At 44.4% G+C, this 13,212-nt stretch overlaps 1 protein-coding gene across 1 annotated transcript in view; it reads right to left on the bottom strand.

Annotated features, from left to right (window-relative positions):
- LOC129818121 (5'-AMP-activated protein kinase catalytic subunit alpha-1-like) overlaps nt 1–1,414 on the bottom strand; it is a 25,811-nt gene extending 24,397 nt beyond the window's left edge. Inside the window, exon 1 of the mRNA XM_055873720.1 lies at nt 1,247–1,414. Coding sequence (XP_055729695.1) covers nt 1,247–1,343 — 97 coding nt within the window. The 5' untranslated portion in view covers nt 1,344–1,414. The remainder of the gene's footprint in view (nt 1–1,246) is intronic.
- Nucleotides 1,415–13,212: the final 11,798 nt, after the last annotated feature.

The raw sequence follows: 13,212 nt of genomic DNA, 5'->3' as shown, positions 1-13,212 counted from the left end.
AGCCCCAAACTGCTACACAATGACACATGCAATGCAACACTGTGGTTAACAGCAGAAGGAAACGTCTTATTCCGCATGGTTTATACGCCTGTGTTTATATCAGTTTACGGATGTAAGTTACTGTGTAGCCTACACAATAGTTCAATGCCAAATGTAAGCAAATATAGGCCTACCTAAAACTGGTCAGAAGAACAAGTGAAAATGTATTAGACAGAACTGTACAGAGGGGAATGAGAATGAGTGAGGGAAGGGAGCGTGTACAAATAGCTGTTATTGATTAAACTGTTATGCTGGTGATGCATTAACCAGCAGGTAGTCACCTAGAATATAACCATGGAGTAAATGGCCCAATGTGCAGTGTGTTCTATTCTGACCACTGGGAGAAAGTAGCAAAGATATTAACAGTCTATCTATAAGCCTAGTTGGGTGGTGGCTTGATAATAAAAGGTATGTTTTCAAATACCAAGGAAATGTACCCTTTTCTAGTTTGAAACGGGCCTAACAGATTATGGCCTTGCAGCTAGGCTATACAAGTCAGTTTACTTAAAGTTTAGACATAACGTTAGTCAACGTTAATCATTTTAGGTGATATGACATTAGAAAATTATTTTGACATGGTGTAGATTGTGCGCAACCCAGGGACAATGTTGTTTTACCCAGAGACAATGTTCCACCCTGTTGAGGATAAACAATGGCTAATGTCAACACTACTATAGTACTGGGATGTGGTGTTGAGGGGTATGTGTAAAGACGTTATATGTCCTCATTAATAATTCAGCCAGGTCCAATATAGTTCAGTATGTATGGGTTCCATCAAAGACACGTCCATGAATGTTGAGCCTGGGGGGGCTCACGACTAACGTTAACTGGTCAGTTTGATTTGATTTAACTAGTTAGCTGAAGCAGGCTTCCTGACTGAGAAACCACTCATTTAACTTAGCATAGGTTAGCAATTTGAGCGGAGACTATGCTAGTTGGCCAACTATCAAGTAAATTTGGTTAGTTTAAGCTCTGTCATTCGACCACATAACTAGCTGGCTAGCAAGCTTACTAGTCAGAACATGACAAAGCACTATCTCTTTATAGATTAAAATGTACACCGGCTAGCTAACTCAGCCAGGCTCTAAAATCAAACAGCTAACCTTAGCGAGCTAGCCTAGCTCGCTAAATTCAGCGGCCAACAAGTGGGAGAAATCCCATCGTCTCGCGGGTATCTGGTCGAAACTCGAAAAGTCAAGACCCTTACCTTTAACTTTCCCGAACGTCCCCACCCCAAGTGTGTCTCCGAGAATATAGTGTCCAATTTTTACTCTGCCTTCATGTTTCTGTTTATCCGTCGCCATCTTTCCCGCAGTGACCAAGCCTTGATGCTGTGCTTATGCTGCTGCGAGCAGAAGCGAACAAGCAACTGCGACTGGATCGACACTAGATACCACAGCCACAAATGGTTAAACCCCGCCTATTTCTACAATGTATCTTCTAAATATCTGAATTTAAACCTAAATTTAACCTTAACCACACTACTATGCCAAACCCTAACCTGAAATTAAGACCAAAAAGCACATTTCCGTTTTCATACCTTTTTACGATATAACCAAAGGTGACTTTGTGACTGTGGTAACTAGACAACACTGGGATTACGAAGGGGTCGTGGAAAAAAAATACTCTTCCGTGTCATCATTGGGACTAGTTGAAGTGGATTTTCAAAATAAAAGTCTAGACAAATTGCGGTCAAACGTTGTGTTTGTGCAGTGGTGTAAAGTACTTACAGTGCATTCAGAAAGTATTCAGACTCCTTGACTTTCTCCACATTTTGTTTTGTTTACAGCCTTATTCTAACATTGATTAAATCTGGCCCTCAAAATCATCATGGTCACCTAATAATCCCCAGTTTACAATTGGCTCATTCATCCCCCTCCTCTCCCCTGTAACTATTCCCCAGGTCGTTGCTGCAAATGAGAACGTGTTCTCAGTCAACTTACCTGGTAAAATAACGGTAAAATAAATAAATAAATAAATAAAAAATTGATTAAATTGTAATTGTTTTTCATCAATCTAAACACAATACCCAATAATGACAAAGCAAAAATAGGTTTTTAGAAATTTTTGCAAATGCATAGAAAATAAAAACTGAAATATGCCCGTAGGGATGGTGCCAGGTTTCCTCCAAATGTGACGCTTGGCATTCAGGCCAAAGAGTTCAATCTTGGTTTCATCAGACCAGAGAATATTGTTTCTCATGGTCAGAGTCCTTTAGGTGCCTTTTTAGCAAACTCCAAGAGGGCTGTCATGTGCCTTTTACTGAGGAGTGGCTTCCGTCTGGCCACTACCATAAAAGCCTGATTGGTAGATTGCTGCAGAGATGGTTGTCCTTTTGGAAGGTTCTCCCATCTCCACAGAGGAAATCTATCAGAGTAACCATCGGGTTCTTGGTCACCTCCCTGACCAAGGCCCTTCTCCCCTGATTGCTCAGTTTGGCCTGGCGGCCAGCTCTAGTAAGAGTCTTTGTGGTTCCAAACTTCTTCCATTTAAGAATGATGGAGGCCACTGTGTTCTTGGGGACCTTCAATGCTGCAGAATATTTTAGATACCCTTCCCCAGATCTGTTTCCAGGATGCACCTGAGCTGAATTTCCAGTCTCATAGCAATGGGTCTGAATACTTATGTAAATAAGCTATCTGTTTTTTATTTGAATTAAATTTGCAAAAAAAAAATACAAACCTGTTTTCGCATTGTCATTATGGGGTATTGTGTGTAGCTTGATGAGTAAAATAATAATTTAATCAATTTTAGAATTAAGGCTGTAACGTAACAAAATGTGGAAAAGGGAAGGGGTCTGAAAACTTTCCGAATGCACTGTAAGTAAAAATAGTTTAAAGTACTACTTAAGTTGTTTTTTGGGGTATCTGTAATTTACTATTTATATTTTTCACAACTTTTACTTATACTTCACTACATTCCTAAAGAAAATATTTTACTTTTTACTCCATACATTTCCCTGACACCCAAAGTATTCCTTACACTTTGAATGCTTAGCAGGAGAGGAAATTGCCAAATTCACACACTTATCAAGAGAACATCCCTGGTCATCCCAAATGCCTCTGATCCTTTTCTGTTAATGTATCTTGACTTTAAATCAAGTATGACAATTGGGTATTTTCCCCCACCACTGTGTATGTATGTGTGTGTGTGCATAAACAAGTAATCTGGGCTAAAGGGCCGTGGCCACTGCAATGTAGACTATTGTAAACATTTTGTTGAATAAAACCTTAAAACATATTCCCCCTCTTATCATCTAAGTGATGATCACTGATCAATAATCAGTCCGACCAATGACTGTATATGGTATGAGTCTGACTCATGCACATGTCTACTTTGCAGCCACCAGATGACAGTCAAACTCACTGTTTGAGTTGATTAGAAACGTGAAACAGTATTTGTTCAGCAATTGCTGTGTGTCTCCAGTAGATGTCAGTGTATTTCCAGAGAGGAGAGGGAGGCCTGAGAGTGAAACTATTTAGCATAGAATAAAGGTCACAGTCAGACACAGATAAGCCTCAGGCAGGACTACTAATAGTGATTGCTTCATGCATCATTTCCTTTCCAAACAGGGACTTCATTCCAAATGGCACTCTATTCCCTACATAGTGCACTACTTTTGACCAGAACCCTTTGGGAGTAGGGTGCCACCCGGTGGTGTCACATTATAAATGGTTGAATGACGGATGGATGGATGGATAAAGATAAAATGAGAGAGCAGAGGAGTGTGCAACATTGAGAAATTAAAGCCAGAAATGTATGATTCACACAGTCTTTTCACTGTACGGAGGAGGAGAGGAAGACCTTTAATCTCTTTCTCTCTCAATCATGCCTAATAATGTTGTGCTTTGAAGCTCAGTAGGACTGACCCTGGATTGGAGATAGAGACAGAGAGAGAAAAGAAAGAATAGAGAAAGAAAAGAGAGAGAGAGGTTGATGAGGAAGGAATGGTGAAAGCCTGGATTGATCGTAGAAAGAAAGCAAGAAGAAGAGAAAGAGGGGTTGAGGGAGGGGTGTTGTTGAAAGCCTGGAACGATAGAAAGAATTCATAGAAAGAGAGCAAAGATAGAGGTTGAGGATGAGGGAGGGGGGTTGTTGGGAGCGCCGAATATTGTATTTCCACCACACAGCAGGGTACCTGCCACAGGGAATCAGACCAGACCAGGCTGCAACCAGACAGACAGACTTGATGTTTTAAAGCATTTGAAGTGTTTCTCTAGTCTGTCTAGACTGTGTCAGTCAGGGAAAACCTGTGATGAAACACTGCTTTAGACGGACGCAAGCTCTGAGAAAATTGCAGCAGTAGCAATAGACAGTACACATCTGTAAGTCAATGTTTATCAGGATACTATCACACAGGCCTATAGGATGCAGCTATACGATGTAGCTGTTGGAGATGTGCCTTTTGGAGAATAGATACAGATACTACTTTATTGACTTTCCCCATTTAATATCATAGACAGGGTACAGTGACAAAGCAAAGCACTTAACGAGAGCACCAGGGCTAAAGGCAGCCTATGGCCTAGTAGAGCAGCAGTGGAAAGTGTTTACATGGAGCACTGATTATTTTAATTACACAAGTGCTTATGGTGCTTTTTGTCCCATCAGATTCCCTCGTTAGTGTGCTGGGCTTGTTAGTGTATTCCCCCTGTATCCAAATTGCTCCGAAAGATTAACATAATTCCCCAGAAGCAAGCACTATGGCTTCTGGGTGCCGTGTGTTTACAAACCAGTGAACAGTAGAAGTCAATAGCCATGCTTTTGTGAACATATGTGGAAAGTGAACAGGAAAGTGAGATCCCCGTGTCGAGATGAGATTTGCTTGTAATGTGCATGTTCATTTGACTATGTGGCTATATTACTAGGCCTACTATAATGACAACTTTTAGCTGTTTTTGTGTGTTTTCAGAAATACACATGGATACATATGTGTGGAACACAGTGCTTGACTTGGGATGAAAGAAGTGCAGGAGCTGTCTTTTTCCAAGTCGGACCATTAGACTTTGTTCACCGAAATTCACAAATGACATTACGCTATATGAGCCCCACAAGGGTGCGTGCTCAGCCCCCTCCTGTACACTCTGTTCACCCATGAAGACACAACAGTTATAGGCCTGATTAGCAACAATGACGAGACAGCCTACAAGGAGGAGGTGAGGGCCCTGGATGTGTGGTGCCAGGAAAATAACCTCTCTCTCAATGTCGACAGAACAAAGGAGTTGATCGTGGACTTAAGGAAACAGCAGACGAGACCGCAGTCGAGAAGGTGGAAAGCTTCAAGTTCCTCTGTGTACACATCACTGACAATCTGAAAGGGTCCACCCACAGAGACAGTGTAGTAAAGGCGCAACAGCGCCTCTTCAACCTCAGGAGGCTGAAGAAATTTAGCTTGGCACCTAAAACCCTCAAACTTTTACAGATGCACAATTAAAGGCATCCTGACGGGCTCTGTCACCGCCTGGTATGGCAACTGCACCGCCCGTAACCGCAGGGCTCTCCAGAGGGTGGTGCAGTCTGCCCAACGCATCATCGGGGGCAAACTACCTGCCCTCCAGGAGACCTACAGCACCTGATGTCACAGGAAGGACAAAAAGATAATCAAGGACATCAACCACCCGAGCCACTGCCTGTCCAACCCGCTACCAGCGAGGTCAGTACAGGTGCATCAAAGTTGGGACAGAGAGACTGAAAAACAGCTTCCATCTCAAGGCCATCAGACTGTTAAATAGCCATCACTAGGCGGCTTCCACCCAGTTAAGTAACCCTGCACTTTAGAGGCTGCTGCCCTATATACATAGACTTGAAATCACTGGCCACTTTAATAATGGAACACTAGTCACTTTAATAATGTTTACTTATTTTTGCTTTACTCATCTCATGTCTATACTGTAATATATTCTACTGTATTTTAGTCTGTGTCACTCCAACATCGCTCATCCTAATATTTATATATTCTTTTACTTTTAGGTTTGTGTATATTGTTGTGAATTGTTAGATATTACTACACTGTTGGAGCTAGATACACAAGAATTTCGCTACACCCGCAATAACATCTGCTAAATGTGTATATGATCAATACAATTTGATTCATAGAGACCTCTGAATATTCACTGTTAAGGGTTCAAACACATTTTCCAACCAAATGTTCATGACTATTATAGCCTACATGAAAAAGTAACCATTATTGACACTGGAAGGCTGCAGTGTTTGATCGCATGTAGTCCCTCCATCTCCTGCCGTTGTGCTCTTGATCAAGGCACTAAACCTCCCACAAAGTAGAACTGCACTGTTAGTCACGTTGTCCACCCGCCATCCGGAGAGCTCCAGGGTGTGCAGATTTGTCTTTTGATCCAGCCCTGGAACACCCAAGTCTGCTTTTCAAGGTCAAGCTGATGTTAAGGCTACAATGGGGTTAGACCAGGGCTTGAACAAAAGCCTGCACACCCAGTTGCTATCCTGGAGGCTGGTGCCACCCTTGACATAAAATATGGCAACGTTACAACCAAATCATTGTCTTCATAAAATGATTCCCTCATTCAATGAATCAGGGATGAAATGGTTAAAGGTGGGCAACTTCAAAGCAAGGTATCTAACTGTTTATACACTGCTCAAAAAAATAAAGGGAACACTAAAACAACACAATGTAACTACAAGTCAATCACACTTCTGTGAAATCAAACTGTCCACTTAGGAAGCAACACTGATTGACAATAAATTTCACATGCTGTTGTGCAAATGGAATAGACAAAAGGTGGAAATTATAGGCAATTAGCAAGACACCCCCAATAAAGGAGTGGTTCTGCAGGTGGTGACCACAGACCACTTCTCAGTTCCTATGCTTCCTGGCTGATGTTTTGGTCACTTTTGAATGCTGGCGGTGCTTTCACTCTAGTGGTAGCATGAGACGAAGTTTACAACCCACACAAGTGGCTCAGGTAGTGCAGCTCATCCAGGATGGCACATCAATGCGAGCTGTGGCAAGGTTTGCTGTGTCTGTCAGCGTAGTGTCCAGAGCATGGAGGCGCTACCAGGAGACAGGCCAGTACATCAGGAGACGTGGAGGAGGCCGTAGGAGGGCAACAACCCAGCAGCAGGACCACTACCTCCACCTTTGTGCAAGGAGGAGCAGGTGGAGCACTGCCAGAGCCCTGCAAAATGACCTCCAGCAGGCCACAAATGTGCATGTGTCTGCTCAAACGGTCAGAAACAGACTCCATGAGGGTGGTATGAGGGCCCAACGTCCACAGGTGGGGGTTGTGCTTACAGCCCAACACCGTGCAGGACGTTTGGCATTTTCCAGAGAACACCAAGATTGGCAAATTCGCCACTGGCGCCCTGTGCTCTTCACAGATGAAAGCAGGTTCACACTGAGCACATAAGCACATGTGACAGACGTGACAGAGTCTGGAGACGCCGTGGAGAACGTTCTGCTGCCTGCAACATCCTCCAGCATGACCGGTTTGGCAGTGGGTCAGTCATGGTGTGGGGTGGCATTTCTTTGGGTGGCCGCACAGCCCTCCATTTTATTTTATTTATTTTATTTCACCTTTATTTAACCAGGTAGGCAAATTGAGAACACGTTCTCATTTACAATTGCGACCTGGCCAAGATAAAGCAAAGCAGTTCGACACATACAACAACACATAGTTACACATGGAGTAAAACAAACATACAGTCAATAATACAGTGAAAAATAAGTCTATATACAATATGAGCAAGTGAGGTGAGATAAGGGAGGTGAAGGCAAACAAAATATATATATAAATAAATAAAAAATATAAAAAGGCCATGGTGGCGAAGTAAATACAATATAGCAAGTAAAAAAAAGTAGAGATAGTAGAGATAGAAAAAAGTAGAGATAGAAATAATGGGGTGCAAAGGAGCAAAATAAATAAATAAATAAATACAGTAGGTAAAGAGGTAGTTGTTTGGGCTAAATTATAGATGGGCTATGTACAGGTGCAGTAATCTATGAGCTGCTCTGACAGCTGGTGCTTAAAGCTAGTGAGGGAGATAAGTGTTTCCAGTTTCAGAGATTTTTGTAGTTCGTTCCAGTCATTGGCAGCAGAGAACTGGAAGGAGAGGCGGCCAAAGGAAGAATTGGTTATGGGGGTGACCAGAGAGATATACCTGCTGGAGCGCGTGCTACAGGTAGGTGCTGCTATGGTGACCAGCGAGCTGAGATAAGGGGGGACTTTACCTAGCAGGGTCTTGTAGATGACCTGGAGCCAGTGGGTTTGACGACGAGTATGAAGCGAGGGCCAGCCAACGAGAGTGTACAGGTCGCAGTGGTGGGTAGTATATGGGGCTTTGGTGACAAAACGGATGGCACTGTGATAGACTGCATCCAATTTATTGAGTAGGGTTTTGGAGGCTATTTTGTAAATGACATCACCGAAGTCGAGGATTGGTAGGATGGTCAGTTTTACAAGGGTATGTTTGGCAGCATGAGTGAAGGATGCTTTGTTGCGGAATAGGAAGCCAATTCTAGATTTAACTTTGGATTGGAGATGTTTGATGTGAGTCTGGAAGGAGAGTTTACAGTCTAACCAGACACCTAGGTATTTGTAGTTGTCCACATATTCTAAGTCAGAGCCGTCCAGAGTAGTGATGTTGGACAGGCGGGCAGGTGCAGGCAGCGATCGGTTGAAGAGCATGCATTTAGTTTTACTTGTATTTAAGAGCAAATGGAGGCCACGGAAGGAGAGTTGTATGGCATTGAAGCTCGCCTGGAGGGTTGTTAACACAGTGTCAAAAGAAGGGCCAGAAGTATACAGAATAGTGTCGTCTGCGTAGAGATGGATCAGAGAATCACCAGCAGCAAGAGCGACATCATTGATGTATACAGAGAAGAGAGTCGGTCCAAGAATTGAACCCTGTGGCACCCCCATAGAGACTGCCAGAGGCCCGGACAACAGACCCTCCGATTTGACACACTGAACTCGATCAGAGAAGTAGTTGGTGAACCAGGCGAGGCAATCATTAGAGAAACCAAGGCTGTCGAGTCTGCCGATGAGGATGTGGTGATTGACAGAGTCAAAAGCCTTGGCCAGGTCAATGAATACGGCTGCACAGTATTGTTTCCTATCGATGGCGGTTAAGATATCGTTTATGACCTTGAGCGTGGCTGAGGTGTACCCATGGCCAGCTCTGAAACCAGATTGCATAGTGGAGAAGGTATGGTGGGATTCGAAATGGTCGGTAATATGTTTGTTGACTTGGCTTTCGAAGACCTTAGAAAGGCAGGGTAGGATAGATATAGGTCTGTAGCTGTTAGGGTCAAGAGTGTCCCCCCCTTTGAAGAGGGGGATAACCGCAGCTGCTTTCCAATCTTTGGGAATCTCAGACGATACGAAAGAGAGGTTGAAAAGGCTAGTAATAGGGGTGGCAACAATTTCAGCAGATAGTTTTAGAAAGAAAGGGTCCAGATTATCTAGCCCCGCTGATTTGTAAGGGTCCAGATTTTGCAGCTCTTTCAAAACATCAGCTGACAGTATTTGGGAGAAAGAGAAATGGGGAAGGCTTGGGCGAGTAGCAGAGGGGAGGGCAGTGCTGTTGACCGGGGTAGGGGCAGCCAGGTGGAAAGCATGGCCAGCCGTAGAAAAATGCTTATTGAAATTCTCAATTATAGTGGATTTGTCGGTGGTGACAGTGTTTCCTATCTTCAGTGCAGTTGGAAGCTGGGAGGAGGTGTTCTTATTCTCCATGGACTTTACAGTGTCCCAGAACTTTTTTGAATTTGTGTTGCAGGAAGCAAATTTCTGCTTGAATAAGCTAGCCTTGGCTTTTCTAACTGCCTGTGTATATTGGTTTCTAGCTTCCCTGAAAAGTTGCATATCACGGGGGCTGTTCGATGCTAATGCAGAACGCCATAGGATGTTTTTCTGTTGGTTAAGGGCAGTGAGGTCAGGAGAGAACCAAGGGCTATATCTGTTCCTGGTTCTAAATTTTTTGAATGGGGCATGCTTATTCAAGATGGTGAGGAAGGCATTTTAAAAAAATATCCAGGCATCCTCTAGTGACGGGATGAGATCAATATCCTTCCAGGATACATCAGCCAGGTCGATCAGAAAGGCCTGCTCGCTGAAGTGTTTCAGGGAGCGTTTGATTGTGATGAGTGGAGGTCGTTTGACCGCTGACCCATTACGGATGCAGGCAATGAGGCAGTGATCGCTGAGATCTTGGTTGAAAACAGCAGAGGTGTATTTGGAGGGCAAGTTGGTTAGGATGATATCTATGAGGGTGCCCGTGTTTACGGAATTGGGGTGGTACCTGGTAGGTTCATTGATAATATGTGTGAGATTGAGGGCATCAAGCTTAGATTGTAGGATGGCTGGGGTGTTAAGCATGTTCCAATTTAGGTCGCCTAGCAGCACGAGCTCTGAAGATAGATGGGGGGCAATCAGTTCACATATGGTGTCCAGAGCACAGCTGGGGGCAGAGGGTGGTCTATAGCAGGCGGCAACGGTGAGAGACTTGTTTTTAGAGAGGTGGATTTTTAAAAGTAGAAGTTCAAATTGTTTGGGAACAGACCTGGATAGTAAAACAGAACTCTGCAGGCAATCTTTGCAGTAGATTGCAACACCGCCCCCTTTGGCCGTTCTATCTTGTCTGAAAATCTTGTAGTTGGGGATGAAAATGTCAGAATTTTTGGTGGTCTTTCTAAGCCAGGATTCAGACACGGCTAAAACATCCGGGTTGGCAGAGTGAGCTAAAGCAGTGAACAAAACAAACTTAGGGAGGAGGCTTCTAATGTTAACATGCATGAAACCAAGGCTATTACAGTTACAGAAGTCATCAAAAGAGAGCGCCTGGGGAATAGGAGTGGAGCTAGGTACTGCAGGGCCTGGATTCACCTCTACATCACCAGAGGAACAGAGGAGGAGTAGGATAAGGAAAGGAAAAAAAAAATAAGGGTACGGCTAAAAGCTATGAGAATTGGTCATCTAGAGCATCTAGAACAGAGAGTAAAAGGACGTTTCTGGGGGCGATAAAATAGCTTCAAGGAATAATGTACAGACAAAGGTATGGTAGGATGTGAATACAGTGGAGGTAAACCTAGGTATTGAGTGATGATGAGAGAGATATTGTCTCTAGAAACATCATTGAAACCAGGTGATGTCATCGCATATGTGGGTGGTGGAAATGAAAGGTTGGATATGGTATAGTGAGCAGGGCTAGAGGCCCTACAGTGAAATAAGCCAATAAGCACTAACCAGAACAGCAGTGGACAAGGCATATTTACATTAAGGAGAGGCATGCTAAATCGAGTGATCAATAAGGGTCCAGTGAGTAGAGGTTGGTTGGGGTCACGGCGATCCAGACAGCTGGCCGGGTAGATGGCTATCGGTAGCAAGATAGCATAGGATGGAGGTCTATTTTTAGACACCTCGTGCGTTTCCGTCGGTAAATTAGTGGGGTTCCGTGTCTTGTAGAGGGGATCAATCCAATTGGCAAAATAGATATAGTGACCCAAGAAAAAAAAGAAAAAAAATTGTCCGAAATACTTATTAAGATAGCAGCCGATAAGACAGCTAACGATTAGCGGGCCCCAGGTGAGCGTTCAGGTAACGTCGCGACGGAGGTGCCAGTTGGATAACTCCCTTGGGCAGATAACGTCGGCAGTCAATCGTGAAGGCCCGGTGGGGCTCCGTATCTGCAGCAAAAAAAACCCGGGTCCGGATAGGTGACTGTAGCCCAGGAATGGCTGATGGAACTCCTCAGCTGGCTAGCTCCGGAATAATTTAAGTTTGCTCCGGGATCGACGTAAGCCAATAGTCACACGGTTTGCAGCTAGCTAGCGGCGAAATCAAGGTGCAAATGTCCAGAGCCTGCGGCTGAAATCCGGGGAAACTGAGAGAAAAAAAAGGCCCGGTATGCTCCGGTCCGAGTCGCGTTGCACAAAAGGGCCGGTAGATTATCGAGCTAAAGGAATAGCTGATGACCACAAAACGTGGGCAGCTGAAACACCAACGCTAGCCAGCAAGCCGGCTAACTTCTGGGCAGCTTCAAATTAGCTTTCGGCTAGCTTTCGGCTAATTTCTGGTTAGCTTTCTGGCTAACTTCTGATTAGCCCCTGGTTAGCTTCACTGTGGATTTTCAAATTTGAGGAAAAGAATACTTTTTTGTTGTAATTGGTGAGGCGGGTTGCAGGAAAGCTTTTGTAGTTGAGTTCTTGGATAATAAAAAAATATAAAAGATATGCGAAGAAGGTGTAAATATATACACTGCTCAAAAAAATAAAGGGAACACTTAAACAACACAATGTAACTCCAAGTCAATCACACTTCTGTGAAATCAAACTGTCCACTTAGGAAGCAACACTGATTGACAATAAATTTCACATGCTGTTGTGCAAATGGAATAGACAAAAGGTGGAAATTATAGGCAATTAGCAAGACTACCCCCAAAACAGGAGTGATTCTGCAGGTGGTGACCACAGACCACTTCTCAGTTCCTATGCTTCCTGGCTGATGTTTTGGTCTCTTTTGAATGCTGGCGGTGCTCTCACTCTAGTGGTAGCATGAGACGGAGTCTACAACCCACACAAGTGGCTCAGGTAGTGCAGTTCATCCACGATGGCACATCAATGCGAACTGTGGCAAAAAGATTTGCTGTGTCTGTCAGCGTAGTGTCCAGAGCATGCAGACGCTACCAGGAGACAGGCCAGTACATCAGGAGACGTGGAGGAGGCCGTAGGAGGGCAACAACCCAGCAGCAGGACCGCTACCTCCGCCTTAGTGCAAGGAGGTGCACTGCCAGAGCCCTGCAAAATGACCTCCAGCAGGCCACAAATGTGCATGTGTCAGCATATGGTCTCACAAGGGGTCTGAGGATCTCATCTCGGTACCTAATGGCAGTCAGGCTACCTCTGGCGAGCACTTGGAGGGCTGTGCGGCCCCACAAAGAAATGCCACCCCACACCATGAGTGACCCATCGCCAAACCGGTCATGCTGGAGGATGTTGCAGGCAGCAGAACGTTCTCCACGGCGTCTCCAGACTCTGTCACATCTGTCACATGTGCTCATGTGCTCAGTGTGAACCTGCTTTCATCTGTGAAGAGCACAGGGCGCCAGTGGCAAATTTGCCAATCTTGGTGTTCTCTGGCAAATGCCAAACGTCCTGCACGGTGTTGGGCTGTAGGCACAACCCCCACCTGTGGACGTCGGGCC

This window comes from Salvelinus fontinalis, chromosome 21 (assembly GCF_029448725.1).
Source record: "Salvelinus fontinalis isolate EN_2023a chromosome 21, ASM2944872v1, whole genome shotgun sequence".
Lineage (NCBI taxonomy): Eukaryota > Metazoa > Chordata > Actinopteri > Salmoniformes > Salmonidae > Salvelinus > Salvelinus fontinalis.
The sequence above is the reverse complement of the archived record's forward strand: the minus strand, read 5'-3'. Positions and strand labels throughout refer to the sequence as shown.